Consider the following 26,717-nt stretch of genomic DNA (forward strand, 5'->3'; position numbering starts at 1 on the left):
AAACAGTGTTAAGAGAGGGAGAGAGAAAAAGAATCATTACAGTTTTATTGGTGTTTGTTTTTTCTTGCTTTCTTCTGTGCTTTCAGGGTGTTGTCAAATGCATTAATTGGACACATATGATGCAAAGAGTTATGACAGATAAACGCATTCCAACTGGGGGTGTGAGCAATCGACCGAGAAGCCTGGAGACTTACACAAAAAAACTCAACTGAAGTTAAACATTGTTTTTACATTAGCCTGTGGCCTTATCTAAAAGCATTTCTCTTCAGATTAACCCCAAAAACACCTTTTAATCATTTAAAGAGCACAGTTTCTGTCCCGTGTTTCTGTATTTCCTGTTTACACAGGAAGTTTAACCTGCACATATCAAATACACCTTTTCAAAGTCAGCATGAAAAGAAAATTCACCTTATCTATTGTCTAAATTCATGTTAATTCATGTGAAAAAATCATCCATGTATGTTTTCTTTATTATTATTATTTGACCTTGTAATTTTTCCTCAAAATGTTATAACTCAATCCCCCGGTAAAAGGACAGACGTCTCTCGTGATGTATGCCAGACTTTTCCAATCATTTAGTTTGCTTAAATCCCGCCCTTTTATTACAGTCGACCTAAAGTTTGCATTCAGATCCGCCTCCATCCAATCAACAACCGATGTTAAGACCTACCCTACATTTTCTCGATATTTGTTTCACCTGGATGTACGTCACAATACAGAAGAACAAATCTGTCGCTATGAAAACAACATACCCCTCTGTTTCATTGCAATACCACTCTGATTCATTGATACCTACTACTTCTGATTCATTGCAACTTTTAATACCTAATCTAGAGAGCTTTTGATTGGACAAAATTCTGTAAAGTGCAGTATGAGTCATCAAAATATTTACTACATTTCCAGGAAGTAAAAAACGACATTTTCACGGTGTGTTTCTGCTAAGACTGCTGCTTTGAATTTAAGAGTACATTTGCATATAGATAGCCTCAAGCTAACTTGTTAACAAGACATGGGCTGTGTATTGCATACTCTCCTAGAAGGTACCTGTTCTGAATTTGTAATTACTTGGTGACCGCTAAAAAGGTATGTTCTATATAGTATGAGTGTGTATGCAATCCGGGTGTACCACATTCACCATGTTGTCAAATTTCATGTGACCAACTAGTGTCAGTTGCATCGTTTCACTTCGGAATCTCTCAGGAAGTAGTACACTTATACATATAGTATTAAATAGTACACTTTTTGCCAACTGTTTTATGAATACTGTGAATTCAGACATACTACGGTTTTCACATACTGTTCTTCGCCCACTATATAGTAGAGAAGTACGTGACTTTGGATGCAGCCGTGGACTCAAAGCCCCAAAAACTCTAACTCTGACTTCACAAGGACTTTAATCTAACGTACTTCAAAGTGAATCTGCTTGCTTAAGCATTTGTTCCGCAAACGTTTTGTTAACATACTATGAGACTCTGGAAGGTCAGCCAAGGAGTCTGTTAGCATTTTTCAACGTGTAAACTCAGGAAAGTAGCAAGATCAGCACCAAGCACCGTACAAAAAAATTTGACCAGCGGCTAAGTGAGAAAGCATTCTAGCTATGCGCTGGATGGGACACAGGTGATGATTCATAGAGTTTCATCCCTCAAACAAAGGTGGGAGATACGCTACGGCTCGGGTTCCTGACGTGTTTCTGCAGCTGCCTGGCCGCAAACTTCATACACACCTCTTTCTGTTTACTATCCAGAAATACAACGTTTACATTAGTGGCTGATGTTCTTATGTAATCAGCGTCAGTATGTGTCGCTAATATGACGGGGAACCTGTACAGCGTTCAAACCATGATGCCCTACTAGATTAAGCCCATATCACCTGAATAGGGTCAATGTTTAAAGCATGCACAAACAGATTTTAGCCAAGTAGCTTTTTAATATTGAAGTCTACAAATGCAACCAGTGGCTTATAGGCCTATATGTGGTTAACACAGAGAAGGTTTTTCTTCAAAGATAAACACAGAAGAACCAGACTAAATTTTCTCGTTCTGTGCTGCCATCACCTGTGAACAATACCAGTTTCCTCAAGTTTAATAAGGTATCTGATTTTAAACTTGTAGCTGTATATTCAAGTGATCGCTAGGCCAATGTTGGCATAAATATAAGTTGTATACAGTAAAGAGTGGGAGAGTGACCCCCTCAAAACGTGGATTACACCAGTGGTGGGAGATGACTTGAAGACTCTTTGTACATATACAAACTCTGAGAGCACAGGTGAATGACTTAACTAACGTCTTGACTAACTAACTAATGTCTTTACTAACTTTTCTGGGATGGCAGGCAGATATCGATTACATTGAAGCCTATGAAGGAGTGAGCCAGCTCTCAGATTTCATCAAAAATATCTTAATTTGTGTTCTGAAGATGAACGAAAGTTTTACGGGGTTGGAACAACATGAGGGTGAGCAATTACTAACAGATTTTTGGGTGAACTAACCCTTTCATTGAAATCGAATATGGGACGAGCCCTGTCCATCGTCATGTGCACAATGGCCTTATCAGGACATCTGCAACTTTTAAACCGTCCAGGCTGCACTCTGGGATACTCGTCCCTGACAGCTGCTGAAACAGGATTGAATCAACGCCTAGTCAGTTCGGCATTACGTTCTACAATGTGTGCTTTAAGTAAAACATTCTAGTTCTGTTTAAAGTTAAAGCGCAACACAACAGTAAGCACATTATTATTATTGTCGTTAATTGTTTTGAACACGAATTACACATTTTCGGCTTTAAGTGTGTGTGTGAGGGTTAAAATCTGTTAATTTCTAGACTGACATTTTCTTTGGCATTCTTTAATAGTTTCAACCTATTTGGGTAGAAACATTTTTGTCATATGTGCTAATTTTCTTTTACTGTATTTGCCATTATTTGATATGGTTTCCTGTTGTATTGTTCTCTTGGCAGGGAAATTGATTCATTTTTATAATTTTATTTTGTCATTATTATTTTTAAGGAGGTAAAGGACACTTATAAACCTTGGTTGTCATGACAATATAATTTTATGTCATGTTTTAGGCAGTTTTTGGAGAGCTTTTGGGCTGGAAATCGTCAACCCAATCTGGCAACACTGCTCCTGTCAAAAAATGAGAAAAAGGAAGTGTCTTTTTTTGCCAATGTGAAATATAAGGAGAATGTTAAGCCAGATGAACTGCATCTGTGCCTAATTCACAAGAGTGAAAAGTGTTTCCCCATCGGGATAAGAAGAGGTGTGAAGGCTTGCCTCTTCTGTCACCACCAGGTTAGTGTTTGGGTGGGACGCAGCTCTCTAGGTCTGGGCAGGATTTCACTGAAAACCTTCAACACTGTCATATGTGAGCGGCGGAGGAAAAGGCGTCTTGAGAAACGAAGACAGCTGGGCCAGCAGTTACGCAGTCAGAGTTCTCATCACCCTAGGAAGAGTTTGTCTTTGAATTCTGTGGGAAACACGAACCTGTAACACCAGATTTCGCCACTCCTGCAGCCAATAAATACAATGTAATACTAATAAAGTTTTTACAAACAATCAGAAACCTGCAACTTCACTGGTTGTGCTATACTGGTTTTAGTGAGGTGGCTTAAAGTTAAAACTAGTTACTAAGACTTTTACATTGTTACAAAATACTTCTATTTCAAATAAATGCTGTTCTTGAAACTTTCTAATCATCAAAGAATTCTAAAAATATATTATATGTTTTACGGTTTCCTCAAAAAATATTAAGCAGCACAACTGTTTTCAACGTTGATAATAAGAAATGTTTCTTGAGCACCAAATCAGCATATTAGAATGATTTCTGAAGTATCATGTGACACTGAATAGTAAAGTAATGATGCTTATTATAACATAAAAAAATATATATTTGTAAATGTTTCACAAATATTACTGTATTTGATCAAACACATTTAGCGATGAGCATAAAAAACATGACTTTTTTTGCCATGACTCTGCAGTTTTAGCACAGCGGTTCAGAATAGTTGCGCACAATGCGCAGGTATACTCTTACTTGGGCTGAGATTTATCAAATTTGAAAGATTACGTGGCCCGCTGTAAATAACATCTCTTTGAGTCCTTATAAACATAATAGGATCTGAAAGAATGGGATTCTACTCAGAACATTCAGGCATGTGTCTTTTTTTAATTTTGCATCTCCTGACCCATCCAAGAATCATACAGCTTTGCCTAGTGACTGGTACAACACACAAACCCCATCCAAGAAACGTCAAATTTTAAGAAAAACCACCCTCTGGAGAGACAGTAACTGTTCCTCACAGACAAACACATCTGTTAAAAATTAGCCTTTTTTGGATCCTTGACTTTATCTATAACTATGACTTATGACAACCATTCTAAGTGAATGTTTTTAGCATGACTAGCCTAGCTTCAAATTAATAGCCACAATCATGCATGAGCAAAGTTGTTTAAAATAGTTTAGTATCAGTCTGGTGTTTCTTTTTCTTTGGCTTTGCAGACACAAGAGGGTGTTTCTTACAATACATGAGAGTAATGCCAAAACCTAGAGTTTCCAAATGTGTGATGGCTATAGAAACGCAAAGAAGACAAATCAATCCTCATGGACACATGTGCGTGCACAGGGGTTAGTTTGATGTCATGCAGTACGACATCTGCACTATTCTTCATTGCATTGTTACTGGGCAGCAGTGGCCCAAAATTAACCACGATGGAAGGAAACTAGACAAATTGAGAAAATTGTGCTTTGTTTGGCCAGTTTCCTTTGTGGTGCCCATTTTACATAAGGTAGAACAATAAAACAGCATAACATCTGGGATTCTATTAAGTTTACGTCACCTATGGGCAAAGAACCTTTAGGTTTTAAAAAGAAAGATTATTTGAAAAATGTTCAGAAAAAAATATGAGTGGTGCTTGCCCATGCTAGACTGATTGCCAGGGTGTTGATATGCAGTTGCTAAGTGTAAGCGATTTCTACAGCAATTGATATCTCGTTAATAATTATGAAAATGTTAATTAATAAGAGTTTATTTCATCAACGATAGCAAAGACGAGACAAAAAAGACAATTTATTTATTGTAATTAAAACATACTGTTGACGAACACATGACAAGGAAAAGACATCACTGCAAGATATTAACGCACTAACAGGGACGGACCTGAAAACCATATGAGGCCTGGGGAATCCAGGAAGGCCTTGAATCCCAACTTTTTCAATCCCACCGGTATGACAATGTCCTTTTCCATTCTCTTGACCTTTCCCCCAGTGTGGTCAGCCTCCGTTCAGGGTGGCAGAGGTGCTTTTAAATGCGATGGGAGGAATCTTCCTCAATTCACTCTGCCAAATGTCTGCTCTGCTATTCCTTCAAAAGAAGCCACCGGGCGGGAGTGTGTGTGTGTGTGTGTAAAGGCCTTCTTACGATAAAAGCGTATGGCCTTTAAGTATAAGCAGACTCCTTTGTCTGTCTGCCAGGAGTCATTTATATCTCCCGGATTAGTGGGAGCGAGAGCAAAGCCACGAGGCCCGATGTTTTCCAAACACATTGCAGTTAAAACAAGAGGGTCGTTCTGAAAAGGCTCACTTGGGGCCCTGTACCCTCCAGAAAAGTGCTTAAATAGAGTGCGATGAGCAGAGACTAGAGCTAAATCATGCTCTAGCATCGTGCACACGAAGCGAGAGAGCGCTAAATAAGGCCAGGCTGCGCACGTCCCCGGCCCACACGTGAGAAGCGCGTTTGATGTTTCTCAGACATCTCTCGCTGGTGCCGGGCGCATTCGCTTGGCCTAAGCGACTTCACGAGACTCTTGTGCATTCAGGGTTGTTCACACGCTCACCGGAGGCTCATCACATGGCTTGACCTCCTTGCGGTGTACGGTTCCTTGTGAACGCAGGAAATGCGCCGATGTCAAGCGCGAGTGTGAATTATTAACCGGTGATGTAAGGAGCCGAAATGTCTGCGCCGATGTTATGACGCTCGCCGAGTAAAGTGAACGCTTTGTGCAGTCAACCCTACTGAACCGGGTCAGAAGCCATCAGCGCAACAAGGCTCCACACTCCACACGGGCATGTGGGATCTCTCTCTAAACCCATCACGAATTCCTCGCTCTTGGCAGCCGCTCAAGTCTTCGCCTTATAGCCTCGATCTCTCTCTCTATCTCAGTGTTTCTCCTGTCCGTTCTCTCTCTCTTTTCATCAGAGCTGGCAGTGGAACTGTAGGCTGCATTCTGCACTAATTAACAGCCTTCAGAAGAAGACCACCAAACTGGTGAACTGGCACACTCTAAGCACACTTTGTTGTTTTTTTCCTGCGGCAGTCAAATGCACAGACTCCATGTCAGCGTGTATCAGGCAGCGACGGGGCCTCTGGGGGAGCGCAACACGCTCCTTCTCTGGATACATTGAGAGTGTACCTTTTAAAATGTAAGCTGATATTCTTCCTTTCCTCGTCTTATGTTTCCCATACACTACACGTTATTAATCCTGATTTTCCACTCGCAGACAGTTAAGGGAGAAATTCGTTCACGTGAGTGACGATTGCTACGTTTGTTTGACTTATCAAAGACCCGATCTGAGAGAAGTGTAGATGTATATTTTGCAGGTTAAATATCTAAAACTGTCTACGATCCAAGTCCTGTAGTGTGAAATGTGTTTTTGACTGGAACTGACATTAGCGATGACAGACAGTCGTGTAGAGTGAAAAGAACAGCGATCCGGCAAACTTTAAAAAGTCTTTAACTTGAATAGTTCTCCTGTAAAGTGTCATTTCTGTTTGGTTTTTTATGAAGTACATTGACTAACATTGTATAGATAAAAACAGCTGAAGCATTCTTCTACTTGTATGATCCACAGAAGAAAGTTCGTTATACAGGTTTGAAATGACATGAGGGTGAGTAAATGATGACAGATTTTGTTTGAGGGGTGAACTTTAAAACCCAAAGTATACTTTACTTTTACATTTTTTATGTGTACGTTTGGGTATGCATACAGTGTACGTGACAAATTCCAGTATGCGTTAATTGAGTCCCACCAGCACACCATTAAAGAGGCTCCCAATTAGCTGACTAGGCAACCCACCAACGATTTAATTTTGAACATTAAGTTTAACACTGGCAATGGCTAGCTTGTAACTAGTACAGCTATGCTGTTCACTACAAAAAACAATGCTGGTCAACCCGCGTAATCCTATTAGTGAAGCTGTTTGAGACTATTGCTAGTTAAAATAAATCTGGTGGGGACACCATCAAACCAGCAACCCATCCGGAGACCAAGCATCCAAAATACAACATATGCAGGTTACCTGCAATTCTGGTAAATTACTTTCTTACTAGAAAGTCCAAGTTCTAAGGCAGATAATTGATAACTGGAGTTTGGAGCTTATGCATTAATCCAAATCAACGTATACAAGAGTATTCATAGAACTTGACATAGATTCAAGCTATAGGATCAAGACTAAAGACAACGAGTTCATTTGAGCCTCAACAAGGAAGTAGGGCAGCGCAGCGGCATGCTGGAAAAGAGGCGCTCGGCATAACGGCACACAGCTGAACGCAGGCAGGGTGAATGACTCTGTTTCTGTGTGTGTTGGGCAGCAGGCCTCATTAGAGGCACATAGACACGTGGAGCCAGGGCGACAGAAGCCCTGCAGATGCAGCGAAGGCACCCCGGCCTTGCTCTCAAAATCCGAAGCCCAGACAAAACCACATTGTGTGAGGATTTATGGGAAGGCTTATGGACTCCATGAAAACAAGGCGCTCTCTGAAAGACACACACTGAGTCGGTGTGATGACAGTCCCTCAATGGTTTGGGGAGAACAGTAAGCAGTGTGGGTCTGTGAGAGAGAGAGACGGATGAGGACTGTGAATCAAACTGGAGGAAGATGACACTTGAAGGGTTCTGGTGGTGGCAGGAGGGGGGCTCGCAACCAAACAGCTGCGTGACGGGAAAGCGCAAGAGGAAGCAATCTGTGAACATACTGTTTGATATCTGAATGGGAGCGGGGCAGCTAGAGGGGACCAGCTACATGCTAAAGACTCAGTCAAGATTTATAGGAAATTACAAAGCGATTCACAGACAGGACAATGATGTGATTCTCATTTTTATATATGTATAAACTAATACATTTTAAAAAATTATATTTCAAATATACAAACACTTGAGTGTATACCTCTTCTATGATTAGCATTTTTTTTTTAAATTCTAATTTAAAACTCATTTTGAATTTGTGATTAGGCATAAAGTGAAAAAGTGACAATTGTCCTAATTTCATAGAAAAAAAAACGTAAAGTAAATAATTTTCTATTATTATTTATTTAAAGAAATCCTGAATAATTAACAAAACTGCTTATTAATTTTTTTTAAACGTATACAAAATTTAAGTCATGTGGTGCAACCAACATTTAATATATATATATATATATATATATATATATATATATATATATATATATATATATATATAGAACAGAAAATTATAACACAGAGAGGACCCCTTCAGACCGCATGACTCTCGCTTAAGACTCGTAAAATATCAGATAATTTGACCTTTAAAATGTCAAGTGGTGCAACATATTAAATGTAACAATAATGTATAAATAATAATAAATTAATAAACAAAAAGAATTATTAAGCTGTGTATGCTCACATGTATTCAAGGTGTAATGAAAATACGCATTGCTTTTTACTTAAAGGTGAACTAAGTAACTTTTTTTACCTTAACTGAACCGCTTCAGAGTCATTGGAATGGTTATATTACTTATTTCGGGTTGAATGGTGGTCGTTTCGCACCCCCCTGGTGCCCGTGAGCGGAAAATACGCACTTGCAACTTTGGGGCGGCGGCCGTCAGGAAGTCTCGCGTGATATCAGGTCTCGCGATTGCTTTACGGCCAAAAGAAATCTGCTAAAATGCCGTCATTATTGCGCTCTCTCACGCTGTTCGAACCCGAATGAAGAAGACGTTTTAAAGAATATCCCATCTGCTTTGATGTCGTTGATCTGCTAGCCTCTGGTGTCTGAGAATAGCCAACGAGTTTTTACAACAGTGTTGTCAAATATCTATTCCGAAGCTGTGGGGGGAGCTCTAGAGAGAAACCTGCGAGCAAAAAGCGAGAATACAGCGAAGAAATCCCGAAGTTACTGAATGCAGCTTTAATGGTTACACCACATGACATTTTTAAAGTCATTAACTTTTCTTGAAAAAGTTTTTAAAAACCATATATGAAACCAGCATGAATAGAATAAGTACATTTAACTTGGCGCATCTTTTACTAGATTTTAAAAGGCTTTTCCTTATCTTTATCATGGGCACAATACGTCATAGACCCAGATATTGATCCAACAGAGGACAGAGAGATCTATAAAATGTTATATAATAAACCCCAGTAAGTGCTTCACCAGTAATTCATTTCAGGCAGCCCTCCCAAGTACTACTCCAAACAGATCCATTACCACCACAGATCCATTACCACCACAACAAAGAAGGCACCCGCCCCTGCTCTGCAATCCTCCGACTAGCGTGCAACTGTGCATGCGTATCGCTCTGACGGCGGGAGAAGGGGTGTCGAGGTTAAGGCTAGATCCCTGCATGGTCTCAATAGCGTTCTTGTGTTCGGCACCGCGGAGGTGACTAGCTATCAGGGCCCCGCTTTGCGCGCACAGCGCCCGCTTTTTCCATTCTGTCAGCGCCGAGCAGCACACTGGTTCCTTCCAAACTCAGCGCCACTTCATTAAATGACTTTAGACTCTTGGCAGAGGCAGTGGGAAAAGTCTATATTAACTGTGTGTGAGATCCATGGGGCGGCCAACAAAGGCTGTGGTTGTTCCCCCTGTAAGGGTTCGCTGTGCCGGGGAGGGGATTTGGGACCTTTAGGGGTACCTTCGGGTCTTGCAGTGCACCGTGACTTTCTTTAACAAGCTAAGGAATATCCAAGTAAGTACACAAAACTGTGTGATGACATCATACAGAGTGATGCATCTGATTGGCCTGTAGACATTGCTGAGTAGTAACTGATTTTATGTAATCTGGATTATGTAATCAGATTCTAAAAAAATTAGTATTACATTTTAAAATACTTGTAATCAGACTACAATTAGTTTTTGATTAATTACACAGTTACTTAATATTCACAAAATGCCAGTAAACTAGTCAGATTCCATTAATTATCCCCAATTCTTAATTTGTATCTTCTTTTAGAAATGTTCCTTTCTAAAAGAAGTATATTGCTTATAAATGTTCAGAAAGTCTTCGAGTTACGTGGAATTGCGCACAGGCTGGCCACTAGTTACGCAACTATAAACAAACTGTTATAAACACATTAGGTCAAAAGTAGTCTAAAAGTAGTCAGATTATATTACATAAAATGTGTAAATGTTACTAACTACAATTTTCAAAATGTAATTTGTATTCAGTAATGGGTTAACATTTGTAAGTAATCTACCCAGCATTGTCTGTATAGAGGACATAACTCCTATTAGCTCTACCTGGCTGATGAATCGCAGCATTTGTGCTTATTCATTACATATCGTGAGGTCATTACTTTACATAGCTGAAGTAAAGCTGACCGATGACGTGGCCAGAACAGGCCTGTCCTTCAGAAATTAAGCTACAGTGATGGTGACGAACAAGCTGGCAGCGCCTTTCTAACAGAAAAATCACAGATGGAGATTTTCAAAAACAGCAGTTCAGTTTTGACTGAACAGTCGCTTGCGGTCCCCCTCACATAGGGATCTATTGAGCGCCCCTGCCAGAGCTATTTACACAACTTATTGAGTGTTAAAGGCCTCTCGCCCATTCTCAGCTTCATTGAACTAGCTTTATTCTCAGCTTTATTGAAGCAATAGACACTTTAAAACACTCATTCACACAACTGGCTATGGCGGAAAGTACAATTATTCAGCCGGGTGCACTTTTTGATCCCCAGGCCAGTCCCGAGACCCATTCTCGTTTAGCAGAAAAACAGGCAAAAAACTATGGCAGCCAATCGCAGAACAATAGCTGCCTTTTAGAGAGCTGTGAATGTCACACGCTGTTTTGAGTCCTGTGGCGGAGACTGGGAGAAGCAGTGATGTCAGGATTTACTGTTTGTTTGTGGGAGAGCTGGAATTAAAGTGAAATAAGGAGTGATGAGAGAGATTGGACAGTCTAGAAACAGCAGGATTGTGGGAGAGGGTCAGACATCCATCACGGCCATTCTCAGTCGGCGTGCCCTGAGGTTCCCACACAAGTGTGCTCACCGCAGCCTCACTCACTGTGTAAGAACGCACACATATAGACATTCTGCTATCTAAATGAGGACATAGGTTACCATAAACTTAAACAGCACTACTCATATAAAGCCATGTTACTACACATGCTAATTGCTAACACAAACCAAAGATGCCATGGCCATCCAAACATGCCACTTCACATTTTTGAGGCAAGTAAGGCTGGCCACACACTTGAAGATTTTAAGCCCGATTTGCACCCCCCAACGATCTGGGGTGTGTGGCCTGATTCGAGGCTTCTCGCAACTGACTTTTTGTCCAAAAAATCCTCAATTGTGTGGCGTTATTACGATTATTTTACTGCTCCTGTTCGCGTCGGGACCCGCACGTTCCAAAATCATCAAACACAAACATGTTTGATATTTACGATTATTGTCTGGCCGGCCTCTGACGTGATACCCGCGATAGCCAATGAGAGCGAGCAAGCTTCACCAACCGGATGTTGCGTGCTTCTATAGATGAAACTTGGAACAAATAGCCACGAAAGTGGAGCACTGAGAAAGAAGATCACCTATATTCTTTTTATTCTCCTTTGTTTTTCTTCCCGTTAAACAAAACTCACACCAAGAGAACCAGCTGACGACGTCGATCGTCCTCCATTTGTTTTTCTTCTCAAGTCACGTTTGATCTTGCTTGTCTCACTGTGAAAACGTTACTACAAATCGACAGCCATGTGGTCTTGGGGTCCGTAAGAATCGTCTAGTGTGTGCATTCGGAGGATTATAATGCTAAAAATCGGTTGAAACTGCCCTTAAGTCTGTGGTCTACAGCAGTTTTAAAATCGGTTAAGATTTGAAAATCATCTAGTGTTTCCCAGGCCTAATCCACTACACTCTCAGAACAAAAGGTACAAAAACTGTCACTGGGACAGTAACCTTCAAAAGGGTTCTAATATGTACCATTTAGGTACTAATATGTACACGTTTGGTACCAATATGTACCTTTGAGGGACTAAAATGCAGTCTTTAGGTACAAATGTGTACCTTTTGAAAAGGTACCGCCACAGTGACAGCTTTTGTACCTTTTTTTCTGAGAGTATAGGCTAAAAAATCAGAAGTGGTAAAAATGCACAAAATAAAAGTTATATGGCCACACATGCATACATACATATGTATGTAAATACATATCCTTTTTAATCTTTGAGGATGTGCATGGATAGCCCAGACATGCACAATTATGAATTCAATGCTCAAGACTATACTTAAGAAGCGACTACATGAATGCTTTGATTCACAAACACACACTTTATGAATGTGCCACATATTTCTCTACCTAAGCTTAGAAAACTTAGTCGGCCGACGCACAAAAACTGCCCGACGGCCGTCCGTCGGCTTGGGCTTTAGGTTTGGTGTGTCGGACACACTGTGTCCCTACCCTCTGAAACCACACACATTCCCTGAGGAAAACAGGCTTTGATAAAAGATGATGATGACCATAACTGGTTAAATAAATGATGAAGAACTTTTAACTTTCTAAAACTGTTAAAACCTAAGGAGGCTTGATAGTTAAGCACACCACCATCATCCAAGGGGAGCAAGAAAGACAGATCTCCCAAAGAAATCAATTAGGCTTACAATATTTGTGTCCTGTTAACAGGCACTCCTGTGTGATCACCGCGACTCTGGTTCATTTGTTCTAATTAAGAGAGTCTACAGTCGGCCGGGCCTGATTAAGCTGTTGATCCCGGGATAATTAAGAGCAGGCTAGTGCTTACAGGAAGGTGAGAAGGTCTACAGCGGAGATTTCCTGCTGACCGCCCGGTTTTACATACAGTCCTTTCACTCTAGCCACATTTACATCCATAGCTTCTCATTTTCAGACACAAACCTCTCTCTATCTCGCACATGCATCTCTGAGCTGCATCAGTCCCACACTTCGCCCAGATTTTGCGTGCGAGACGCCAGGGTCTGATTTCAAACGTCGAGTCACGCTAGGCTCTTTCCCAATGTGCGTGCGTACAGTATGTCAATGAACTTTGGAAGCTATGTGTCAATAATTACTCTTTATAAATTATTTTTCAGTCGTGGACCACAAACGGCTCAGGTTACTCAGTATAGGTAGCCTAATATCCTGGCTGCTTCGTGTTAACGTGGCATAGAAAAAGCTAGAATCCACTAGCGGTGAATATATGACAGTGCCTCATACATTCTGCCAACGGAAGCTGAGGATATCAAGTACTAAAGTTCACAATATTAGTGATTAGTGAAAATCCCCCTGAAAAGCATTAACCATCACCCACATGTAGGTGTTTGCTGCCACCTACTGGAACACAAGTGATAGGCTACTCTCAAGATGTATTATCCTCATATTTCAACACAGATTTAAAATGTGGCTGTGATTGTTACAACGAAAATAAAAGTAAAATATTATGTATATGGGTATAAATCTATTATTTAAAAGACATGTATTGTTTTACAGTGTTGTTATCGGGGATTTAATTAAATTAATTAAATATTAATATTAGAAGGAGATCGATAAATGTTGCCCTGGCAACTAACTGAAAATAAATACTTTAAATTTGACTTGCTAAAATTACTAAACCAAAAACTAAAATAAAAATAAGCTAAACAGAAATATACAAAAAAGAATACAAATGACGAAAGCACATAACAAAATCCTAAAAATGAAGCTAAAATGAAAACTGAAAAAAAATAAAAATAAATTGATACAGTACTAAAATAATACTGTTGATGTATCCATTATTTATATTATTCATATACATTATTATACATATTATTCTTATACATATATAAATAATATAAACCATAATATACATAATAGCAATACATTTTAACAATGATATAATATTTAAACATTTAGAAAAATAATAAAAGAAAAATGAAGCAAATGATGGCCCAATATGGCATTTACAAAAACGCTTTTTGTTTGTTTTTAACAGAAAATGTGTTACCAAACTGTACTGACCTTAATCTTCCATCCACTAGATGGCAGCATTTTCAAATAAATGTATCATGTTTCCTTATTCCTTTGTGTTAAGTAAAGCGGTCACGTTCTTTGTTGAGATTTAACACTCTGTTTTGTAGGTAAACATGATTTCATAATTTTGTCATTTTTACAGTATAAACTGAGTCAACCCAGTTTGAGGGACTTTACAAAAGGGATAAGGTCAAAAAATTCCCATGTACAATTTGAGCCATGGTCTTCCTGTTTATAATGCAAACCATTTACCATAATGAATAAGTCAAACAGAAGTTACTAGAGCTTTTATTTAGTGGCTACGCCACTTCCCACGAGATATTACTATATATTTTTTTCTTACTAAAATAAAAATGATTCACCTCATGGTTCATTATCTAACCATCTTAACTCGCTATTGTCGCTTTTGGCCTGCTTACCTGTATGTTGTAAAAATACACTATTGTTTGTGTAAACTGCTTTCTTTTTGTAAATAAGCTCTGTAAAAAATAAAATTGAACTTATATTACATAATATTTATTTTCACCTATAATATTTTCCCTTAAACAGAAGCCATTCTCAACAATAATAATTGTGTAACAACAACAATTACAATAGTAACAGTGATTAAGGAAAGAAAATATAGATATAGTATAGATATAGCTAGTATAGATATAGACCATATAGATATGTATAAGGCCTATATGACAATAACATTCTTGTTTATGTCTCACAAATTCCGCTTTCTTTGTTTCCATTTGCATAGATGCCAGGAAACCATGACGTTGAGTCGACCCAGATGAGCCTTTCACTGTCATGCTATCAGTCCCACAAACAGCTGCTCAGAAGACAACTACCGTCATTTCCGCTTCAGAAGCACAACAAACAAAACAAAGAACGCACGGTATGAGTGTAAGGATGCACACGCTGAGCGAGCATTTTCACTACCACAATGAATTATACATTCTCTGTAGGTATAATATAGGTATATACTTTGAAATATAGGGAATAATATAAGTAATATGAGTATAAAAATATAGGTAATGTGAGTGAAATCACAGTGACACAGTGGGATATTGTCAATATTTCGATTTTTTTTTTTTTTTAAAGCAACTGAATTAGTTTTAGGCGCATTAGTTTTTAGTCTAGTCAGATATATATATATACTGTATAGATAGATAGATCTAACAACATAATATATCAGATGTGTGGTTTTTTTTATATATATATATATATATATACTTAAAACATTGAATCATTTGAAAAAAAATCATTTTAGGGTTTTATATATATATATATATATATATATATATATATATATATATATATATATATATATATATATATATATACACACACACACACACAGTGCATAGTCATTCTTCATTCTTCCTAACTGAAACACTGATCTTGAAAGTCAACAATGTCATTTCTCAGAAGTCAAGTCTCTTTAAAACCACAGCAGGTGACAGTATGCGTAGGAGATAAATCAACCATAACGGCCACGCAGAGAGATCTGCCATTTTGATTTTAAACTAAGAAGGGTGCTTTAAACACTCTTAATGCACAGGATTATTGAGATATGCAAGATTTCCAATCAATCAATCAATCAATCAATCAATCTGTCCTGACAAATACACTGTGGTTAGGACCACTGAATGCTCAACCTTCTCTCGATCTGAGTGCCTCTGTCTCAGGAGTCAGAGAAGACACTGCGTTCCCGATCAAGCCCCCACCCCCAGCAGGAAGTTCCAATCCTCCACACCCCTCCCCCTCCTCCCCCCCCCCTCCCCTCCTCCTCCTCCTCCTCTTCCTCATCCTCAGGAGAGAGGTCTCTGGATGAACGCTGCGCGTGCAGCGCCGAGGCTCTGAGATGAAGGCTGTACCCACATCCTGTGTTCATGTTAAATGTCTTATAAGAGCACCTGCCTTGCCTTGCCTTGCCTTGCCCTGCCCCTCGCCTTCTGCCATTACCCAAAAACTGAAACTGCTGAGGCATTTTCTGTTTTGTTTTTAGGGTTTTGCATTCTGAAAAGCATCTGCTGGGCAGATTTCTCAAAGGAAGCACTGCATGCATCACTAAAAGCAAACAAACACTGTAAAAACACTGTGTTATTGATGCCATATACCTTCCATCAACAAGCATTTTGAAACCTAATGGTGCACTTGAAACATCCATTGTGTTAGAACGGCAGCAATGACTCACTGAGCTGAACATTACACCATCAAACTAGGTTTTTGAACAATTTGCATAATATTTCCTAATAATGTATATATTTTTAATGGCTTAATTTAATGACAAGTGTGTGGTGTGACCATAACATAAAAGTACTGAAATATGTATATCTTTATTTTTTTTTCTTATTTTTTTTACTTTTCATAGACGCAAACAACTTCAATATCAATGTCAAAAATAATTTTCAAAAAAGTTAAACAACTTTTTTTTTAAAACCCATTTGAACTGTTTTTAGAAAAGATTAATCATTAATATCAAGTGTAACCAAATTTCTTGACCTTAGAAAAACGTAATTTTCATAAAAATGTCAAACTGTTTAAAATATATACTTTTTAATCATGACCAAAAAATGTGTTCTTGTTTTATATGGATTGTGCCACTATGCATTATGCCACACTGACTTTACAAAGTTTTGCAGACATAAATATTTAAAACAAAATTGCTTCACTGCTTTTAAAAAAAATAAACATAATAATTAATGTAATAAATTACCTTGATGTTAACAAAATGTGTATTTTCATAAAAAGGTTAATGTGCTATATTTTTTTTTTTAAAGTCACATGACAACAAAGTGGGTTATGCCACACTGACTTGAATTTACAAACTTTTCCAAATATAAATGTTTAAAACAAAATTGCTTTACTGCTTGCTTATTAATAGAAGAATGAATGTAATTTTAAGAATTTCAACCTATTAATGAGATTTTCTTTTTCTTATAATCTGTGGACAGTTACACCACCTGGACATTTTTGACGTCCAACCTTAAAAAAAAAAAACATCAAAATGACTTTTAATTCACAAATATTAATTAAACTGTGTTAATAAAACAGTGTATTCAAAAACATTCTTGTATGAATTACATTTTAACGCATTTTGAAGAACTTCCGTAGAAAACAAGCGTCACGTCACCCACTCAAATAAAAAAAAAATACAATGAGCGTCCATTTGCATACAACTAAGAATATCTTTCACATTTTTTAGTCACCCTCTCCCAAACAATTACATACATACACCTATAAGAGTCATGAAAGTATGGACAAAACACCTTGACCCCTGAATTTCAATATATAAAAAAACAAAAATAAGTAACGTTAAGCCGCCCACCGATGCTCCCTAGGGTTCAATTGCGCAAGAGTTTATCACTTGCGATAAGGATCTCATTACGCTTCATTCTTTTACGAAAGAAACGCGAGACGAAAATGACCACCTTACTAACAATATTCCTGTAGTTACCCATAAAGCTTCTCTTTGTATCACAACAAAGATATTTTGCCAAAGAAATACACCAAAAATCACTTTTTTTTTCACCGACAAACGTCCCGGATGTCTGCCAACATCTTACTTGCGCTCGTTCTTTCAGAGATGAGAAAAGTGCTCGTATCATCGACGCGATAAAACAGTTAAACTCACACAACCAGTAGAAATCTTAAACATGCCCCTTACCGAATTAAGTGATTTTTCTGGCAGTCTTCGGCACGCGACATCCTCTCGTAGTAAAGTTTTCATACAGCGTGCGACTGTGTTGTTTACAAAGTATTGAGCAGAATCCCGATTGGTCCGGCTCGAGTCAAGGCGACGCCCCGAAGCTTAAAGCCCATCTGACGCGACGCGACAAACCTGTAATCAACGCCGCCTCATTTCACCGCGTCGCAGATTCGTTAATTATAATGGAACGGTTTTAGGTTGTCGCTTGCAGTGTGTATATACGGTATTTAGTAAGTTCGAGTTGCGCTTTTACCTCAACTGTAATGATCAGTTTTTGCTTAAGGTGGCGCCATTGTCAACCTTCTCCTCGAAGTTTTAGGACTAACAAACGGACATCCTCTCTTTTTACATAGTGACATTATGTTTATGACCAGTAGGCACCCCCATACTATTAGCATAATATCATATAACTAAAATGAATAATACAATAATTATATATCATTTAAATAGTAAAAGTTTTTATTTATGCTCATTTAAATGTTAAAATATGGGCAAGCATAATTGTCATGAAAAATAAATTCACAATAACAAAATATAACAGTGGTCCTAAAAATGTGACCTGTGCAGAGTATAATATGAACAAAAACAAATTTGAAATGAGCCTTTTCAAAAAAAAGGTTGAAATATGTTGCTTATTTTTAAAGTCACATGACAACAAATTGACTTCATATATAGGTCTGTAAGTTCCAAATATAAATAATATTTAAAACTAAATAGTTTAACTTATTAATGTGAGTTTTACCAAATAAAGCATATGATTGTATCATTTATACACTGAATCAAGTCAACACTGTTAAAAAAATATTGTTGGATGTTGGTTTAACTTAAAAAGTTACATAAACCTCTAAGACTAGTCTTACAAGTTAGACATCAACATTTTTTCTTTAAGACTGTTCATAGCTTTTGTAAATCAGTTACTTAAAAACAGATTAGCCTAATTTGAAACCGAAAAGTTAGACTGACTGCCTCTAACTAACTGCTATGGGTCACAGAACTTAAGACACTGTTTTAACATATTGGCTATTTATGCAACTTGCCTTCAAATTTTGAGTTCATTGAAATTAAAAATTTGAGTTAATGCAATAAAGGAGATTGGTTTTATAAATAGAAACTCAAACGATTAGCCTATGTTATCTGCACCACATTAGTTAAAAATTGTTGTATTTTCAACTTATTTTGTTATACAATAACTTTTTTTTTTGTCAGTTTAATGCAGTTTAAGTTGAAATGACTTAAACATCCAAGTTGATTGTACTTAAAAAATTTAAGGCAGAACTTTTTACAGTGTACAATTATTAGTATTTTTTGTTTGTTTGTCTGCTTCCCATCATGCACAGTGGCATTTAAAGCATATGAGTTAAATTTTGCAGAAATATATAGTCTTTTACCCTTCTCGTCTCTAAATATGTTATCTTATTCCTATAATATCATTAAACCTCCTGAAATTAAACGGGAATTCACCTGATAGATCAATATTAAATTTTACGTTTAAAAATAGTAATCCGATGTAGGCCACTCAAAGTAAGATTTCAAATTGAAAAAGCTTTCACTTTCATACGTTCATATTTCATATGTAAAAAAAAAAAAAAAGTATTTGTAACTTTGTTATAGCTACAAAAATTTGGAAACGTTAACATTTTTATACCTAAAAACGCTTGTATATTGTATTCTTCAATAATAATAAAAAAATCGAATGAAAGTAAAATATTATTATGCATGATATAAATGATGAACATGAACTGTTTTTAACATTAAACTATAGTTTATATTAACAAAAATAACAACTAATGGTATAGGCTAAATGGTATTTGAAATCGTGGACTTGTATCCATAACTCGTTTGCCTAATTTGGTTAATTTGGTTTTAAAGAATTACAACTACAGTCGGGGGTAAATTGAATAAACAAACAAACAAAACAAAAAAAGACAAATAAACCGTGACAAACTTAAAGGTTAAATAAAAATATGAAAATGTTTACAAATAGTGACATGTACATCTTTCTTAATTTTTAAACATGACATTGTATTTAGGTATTGTTGAACTTCTGATCATAAAATTGAAAACAAAGGCTTATTTCCCCCAAATTTACATTTATCTAAAACAAGTAGCAGATTAGTTAAGCAATATTCCTTATTATAAGATTTGTCATAGGAGAAAACAAGAAATAAAACAGTTTCAAAGCACAGTTGAAAGCTGGGCGTGATGTGAGCCTTAATAAAAGAAGAGAAATTTGACCAAACACAAAATGAACGAGGACAACTCCAAAACTCATTTGACCATCCAATGCTTTTTATTATCACGTATTACGTAATGATGAAGTGATTTGGCGTGCCTCGCTCTCAGTGTTTATGCGTGACGTCACGGCATGCTCTCGACGCCCCTCCCCTCGCGTCCTCTCTGTGTTGTTTCCGCATAATTAGAGGAATCTCCGCCCAACCCGATTCCAGCTTGGCTGCGTTGTTTGGGGACAGTCCGAAGATGGCGACGGCCCAGCTGTATTGCGTCTGCCGGCAGCCGTACGATGTGAGCCGGTTTATGATAGAATGCGATATTTGCAAGGACTGGTTTCACGGCAGGTAAGGAATGCAACCGTTTCTCCGTCATATGTTGTGTCAGAAAGGCAACAAAAACACCCGCGTATGAAATCCTATGGCACTTCGGATGTCAGTAAGCCGCGCGTTGAGCTCGCTCGCTCGCACTGAGACGATTTCACGCTCTGCTTTGTCAATATTTCCAGGCGTTAATCGCACCCGTTGCCGTTTTCATAATGTAAACACTCGTGTGGCGCGTCTGTTAATTCTTTCCTAGCTTCGTTGTTGTTTTGCAGTGACATTTGACTGTTTTTCCATGGCTTCAGCGATCAGAGCAGCGAAAATGGGTTCACGTAGGGTTTTCTCAGTAGCTTTGTGGCTAGGATTTCAGAGCATCAGCTGACATGAACAACTCATGTAGTTTATTTGTCACTTAAGGATATAAATGACAGCATTGACATGGATGTTGAAGTCACGTGAGATTGTGTGGTGTCAGACCAGACGCCAAGTTTATTAATATTGCACATTTAACTGCAGTGCTGTGCATGTCAAAAAGTAAACTGTTAGAATGTGATATAAGATGAGATGTAACAAATCAGTAAAATAACATGCAGTAATAATGAAAAAAGAAAACGGCTAAAGCATGATCGAGTGGTGCTGAAACGTGTGAAGTGAACTCGTGCATGATATTTTCCTCTTGATTAAGATTTTGTTTGTTATTGTGGGAACAAAATATTATAAACAGTACAAAACTTAGTTTCTATCACAGAGTTTGGAACAGAAAATAAAACGAGCATTTTAATAGTTTTACATTGTTTGAAATTCACTTTCACCATAATATTGATCGAACAACATCTGGATATTTTTGGTGACTTATTGGGATTGCTTTATGTTTTATGCAGCCTATATTGGGACTTTTATTGCTCTTAGCTCGTAAATTAAATGTATTTTATTGACATCAAGGTTGTTTCTTTGTTGGGGTTTCTGCAGCAGTCAGTCTGTGAAGCGTGAAAAAAACCGTGGGGGGTTTCGATGAAAAGTTACACGGGGAATGGGGGGGGTAACTAAACAAAGACGTGTGGTTGAGTTTACGAGATCAGACCCTTGCCTATTTCTCTCGTTAAGTGCCTTAAATATGCATTACAGATTGCTTGGAAACTGGAAAGTAGCTTCCAATTTTGGGGGTGGCTTGGTTTAATGGCAGTATTAAATGTAAAAGGGAAAGACACGCTTGTAAAGGAGTGCAGCCCCATAAGGTTTCTGTGATTGTTTGGTCTTTTTGATTGACAGCAGGGGTCGGGCATTTAAATCCCCCAGTTATACAAATATGGGCATATGGTTCCGCCTCTTAAAGGGACAGGTACCGTTTGACGTGTACAGCGTGGAGCTGAAGCTGTGAGAAATGCTCAGGATGAAAACAAGAACGTCGTGCTGCTTGTTTATGAGTGTGATATAGATGTCTGGCACATTTGTTTTTAGTTTACTTGTAAATCTTTACGCTAGCGGTCAAAAGTTTGGAATAAAGGGACGAGTGTTTAAATGTTTGTGAACGTCTCTTCTGCTTACCGAGGCTGTATTAATTTAATCAAAATACAACAAAAACACTAATATTGTGACTACTATTACAGTTTAAAAGAACTGTTTTCTGTGTTGATATATTTGTGATTTATTCATGAGATGCAAAGCTGAATTTTCAGCATCATTACTCTTCAGTGTTACATGATCCTTCAGAAATCATTTGAATATGCTGATTTTGTGCTCAAGAAACATTTATTGTTATTATCAGTGTTGAAAATAGTTTTTGCTGCATAATATTTTTGTGGAAAATGTGATAAACTACCATTTCAAAGTTTTGTGTAAGATAATAAAACAATTATTCAGCAAGAATGCATTAAATTGATCAAAAGTATTAGTGAAGTCTCTTGCACTTTCAAAATTTTGGATAAAGGTATTAAACAACAAAAAATATTTTCAACATAGATTATTATAGGAACTATTATTAACAATTCAGCACCCGATGATAATTAAACACCAAATCAGCGTATTAATGACTTCTGAAGGATCATGTGACACTAAAGACTGGAGTGATGGTGCTGACAATTCAGCTTTGCCATTACAGGGATAAATTCCATAATAAAATAATACATATTAACATAGAAAGCGCTTGAAGTTGGGCTGTATGTGTATTCTTAACACATGACTGAATGCAGGTTTGAATTCAGTTTCTTAATACCAGCATTTCAAAGGCCAATCATAAACCGATCACAACCCAAATTTCCCACCTTTATTATAGAATATAAATATTTACCGTGGTTTTCAAGCATACTTGCGGTATTAGGCCTCTGCATTTAAATTGCATGAGATGTTTAATTTTGCCAATAGGCTTCTGTATCTCTGTATCACAACATTGTGGTGCCCACTGGCACTGTTGATAACACGGGATAATCATATTTGTGGGGTGCGTGGTTGATGTGTTTTGTTCTGATACTCAAAGGTTCAGTGTGTCACCGCTGCCTGCCACCAATGGGATTAAGCTGTCTTGCCGGTTGCCCGGGCCTGGCTGTTATCTGGCTCCGTGCACAGCCTGGTTTGGGAGGCAAGATCCGCTGGGGGCGAAGGCCTTCGATAATTACAAAACTCCTGATATTCATGCCTGATAGTGACAAGAGGCTCTGATGTACAGTTTCAATCTTGCAAAAAAAACCAGCCCATATGTGCCTTACCTACCAGGTCCAGGCCAGTTTTTCAAGCTTTACCGTGACCTTGGAATGTTACCTAATGACTTGTTTAAATGGTTAGTTTATCCTATAAGCAAAAGCTAAACCAGTTCTGAAGTCTGAGATTGTGCGTCTCTGTCTTTTGAATAATGTGTGTATTTGCATGCTTGATGCACGTGCGTGGGTGTGCTTGTGTGTTTGTAGGAGGAGAAAGATTGATGAAGGCCCCACTGCCCAGAGGCAAGTTCAAAGCCCCATTCATCAACGTCCCTCTGAGGTTGAAAACACTGAGGGGAGATAGATGACTTCTGTCTTGTCAGCCTAGGTTTTTAGTAGGATTGGCCCGGTCGAAAAGTCACCCCTGTTTTTGTACGTGACATTAGGGATTCTTAATGATGACAAGATGATCACGTGCTGCCTCACTAGAATATTCATTGGGATAAAATAAAATCGGATGTGTTTTCTGAAAGAAAATGATTTGTATACAGTTACTAAGTTATAAAATATCTAACATGAATATAAATGCATGATTCTAAACTCCATATCGGTTTTCCATAGTCTTCGGTAACGATATTATTTGAGCCGTTTGTCAGATGGATTTTTCACTGGATGGTTATGATTAACGGCCTTAAGTTGGCAACCTATTGATTTCATGACCATTATCCACTTTATGAATAGACTGGATGATCTCACTGGTCATCTGTCACATTTGCCATAACTAATACGGGCTATTTCAGTATTTCAATGAATTGAAAAGGGAAAATAGTAAGAGCTGTGGGAATGTCGCCTCAAACCACAGGTCTGGTTTCACTCATCACAAAATACTAGACTCTTTTGAATATCATAAGACACTGCCGTTTGATAATATTCATCATTAGGCCTATGTGACATCTTTGATTCAAAATGTACTATTATTTTACTATTTGTTTGTTTTATTGTTGTAGTGAAATGAGTGATTAGCAATGAACAACTATAAATCTGTTCTGCACGTTGGATAGTGGAAACTTATAACAATACAGTACCGTTCAAAAGTTCGTGGTCGCTAATATTTTTTTTTTAATGTTTTTGAAAGAAGTCGCTTATGCTCACCAAGGCTAGATTTATTTGATCAGAAATACACTAAAAAAAATTATATAGTGAAATATTATTACAATGTAGAATTGTTACAATGTTTTCTATTTTAATATATTTTAAAATGTAATTTATTCCTGTGATGCAAAGCTGAATTTTCAGCATCATTACTCCAGTCTTCAGTGTCACATGATCCTTCAGAAATCATTTGAATATGTTGATTTGGTGCTTTGTGGAAACCGTGATAGATTTTTTTCAGAATTCTTTGAATAGTAAGTTCAACACAACAGAATTGATTTGAAATAGAAATCTTTAGTAATATTATAAATTAGGGTTGGGCAACGATTATTCGTGATTAATCGCATCCATAATAAAAGTTTGTGTTTACATAATGTGTGTGTACTGTGTATAATTATTTAGTCTATATAAATACACACATACTGTATGTATGTGTATATTTAAGAAAAAATTGGTATTTATATTAGGGCTGTCAAAAGATTAATCGTGATTAATCGCATCCAAGATAAAAGTTTGTGTTTACATAATATATGTGTGTGTACTGTGTATAATTATTTTGTATATATCAATACACACACATGCATGTATATATTTAAGAAATATTTGCATACATATACTGTATATATTTATATATAATTTATATTATTTATATTATTTATTTTTCTTAAATATATACAAGCATATGTGTGTATTTATATATACAAAATAATTATACGCAGTACACACACATATATTATGTAAACACAAACTTTTATTTCGGATGCGATTAATCGCAATTAATCGTTGCCCAACCCTATTATAAATGTCTTTACTGTCAATGGTGCACGTAAATTTAACGTGTCCTTGCGGAATAAACTATTAAGTTAACTTATTGAACCCAAACTTCTGAATAATAGTGTGTCTCTAGTTTAAACTGTAAGGCTCTATGCTATTTTTAATGGCAGTTGCAGTCTTGTTTATGTTTTGATCTCCAAACAAAGGTGAGAGTTTGCTGCACAGTTGCGTCTGGAGGAAGTGCCCTGCTCTTGTTGGGGTTATGGTCTTGGCCAAGCTTGTGGGTTTGAAGCGGTAAAGCCTAGTTTCCTATGCTAAATGCTGCTTCCTGTGCTCATTACTCTCAGGGGCTTGCCTGCGTTTAAAACAGACAGTCGGTTTCTTCACAAAGAGACATAAAGTAGGAGAGGGAAAGGCTTTAGTTTATCTTTCTTTGCCCTCATTTCGTGTTATGTTTCCTGCTGCTTCACTGTCTGTTGGCTGAGCTTTTTTTTTGCACACAGTTTCCTCCCCGACTTCCCTCAACCTGGCTTAATTTAGCAAATAAGTGCAGCCACACATCAAAACGGTGTTCTTTGCACAGTGAAGATCTGCTTTGCTAACGCAAAGGGTGTAGGTTCACCTCACAATCCTGCTCAGCCACTTTATCTTACTGTTCTATCATTATGCCCTGAAGCAAAGCACTTAACCCTAGTTTATTCCAGGGAGTCTTTGCAATTAGAGTGTTGTAGGTCGCACAGGATGAAAAGTGTCTGCTAAATGACGAGTAACTCAAGATTGGGACTGATGGATGCGGGAGTTCATTGTCAGGTTCTGCTTTGACACCCAACTCGGAAACCCTACACTTCCACATCATAATTAGGGACGCTATCAATTAAAGTCAAGTGAATGAGCTCATTTTGACTTGTTTACCCAGCCGCATGTCATTCCAAACTTGTACGACCTTTTGTTTCTTCCGTAGAATACAAAAAAGGAGATGTTTAGCATCTCACGCTCATAAAGGAGTGGTCAATCCTTTATGATAGCTTTGGTGACGAAAAGACCAAAATTGGTTATTCACTTTTATTGTATAGAAAAATCTCAGATATTATGCTATACGTTGCATTTGTGATCCACCGGAGAAAGGAAATCAGCAAAGATGAGGGTGTGTGAAGGATCACTGAATGAGAAGGAAATTAGACTAGAAATAACTAGATGGAAATTTAATTTAATTTATTCTAAATTGTATCTATTCTTTCTTCACTGAAAAAAATACTGTGTAACTCTTGCTTCTGTGGAACACAAAAGAAGATATTTTTTTCAATGGGCTCCAATGTGGTTTGGGTCCCAATGTCTTTCAAAATAACTTATTTTGTGTTCTTCAGAAGAAGGAAAGTCGTACTGGTTTGGAACAGCATGAGGGTGAGTAAATTATGACAAAATATTCATTTTTGGGGTGGACTATCCCTTTAAGAAGCATTAAGTGGAAAATTGGAAAATTCTGAATGGTTAAATTCCTTGATTCCCATCCCTAATTCCTTAGTAGCACAAATCAAGAACAGTTGTGATGGACTGAATAGACATATTCCTTGAAATTCTCCACATTTTCATGCATGCTTTAGTAAGCAAGGAGGCCTCAGGCTCAAACCATAGTACAAAGTGGGATTCTGAGAGCATAATGGGATCTATGGCTTACATACTGTGAATTCTGCCTGTGAACTTGCCATCACCATGG

The 26,717-nt window shown here is 37.5% G+C and overlaps 2 protein-coding genes across 2 annotated transcripts in view; one reads left to right on the forward strand and one right to left on the reverse strand.

The window, feature by feature from the left end:
* ccnd2a (cyclin D2, a) overlaps positions 1 to 18,005 on the reverse strand; it is a 152,235-nt gene extending 134,230 nt beyond the window's left edge. The window contains exon 1 of the mRNA XM_084397850.1: positions 17,851 to 18,005. Within this exon, the coding sequence (XP_084253976.1) occupies positions 17,851 to 17,913 (63 nt within the window). The 5' untranslated portion in view covers positions 17,914 to 18,005. The remainder of the gene's footprint in view (positions 1 to 17,850) is intronic.
* A 2,327-nt stretch (positions 18,006 to 20,332) lies between these two features.
* Positions 20,333 to 26,717, forward strand: part of kdm7ab (lysine (K)-specific demethylase 7Ab) — a 29,489-nt gene continuing 23,104 nt past the window's right edge. Inside the window, exon 1 of the mRNA XM_084397852.1 lies at positions 20,333 to 20,468. Coding sequence (XP_084253978.1) covers positions 20,371 to 20,468 — 98 coding nt within the window. The 5' untranslated portion in view covers positions 20,333 to 20,370. The remainder of the gene's footprint in view (positions 20,469 to 26,717) is intronic.

This window comes from Rutilus rutilus (assembly GCF_951802725.1).
Source record: "Rutilus rutilus genome assembly, chromosome: 23".
Classification (NCBI taxonomy): domain Eukaryota; kingdom Metazoa; phylum Chordata; class Actinopteri; order Cypriniformes; family Leuciscidae; genus Rutilus; species Rutilus rutilus.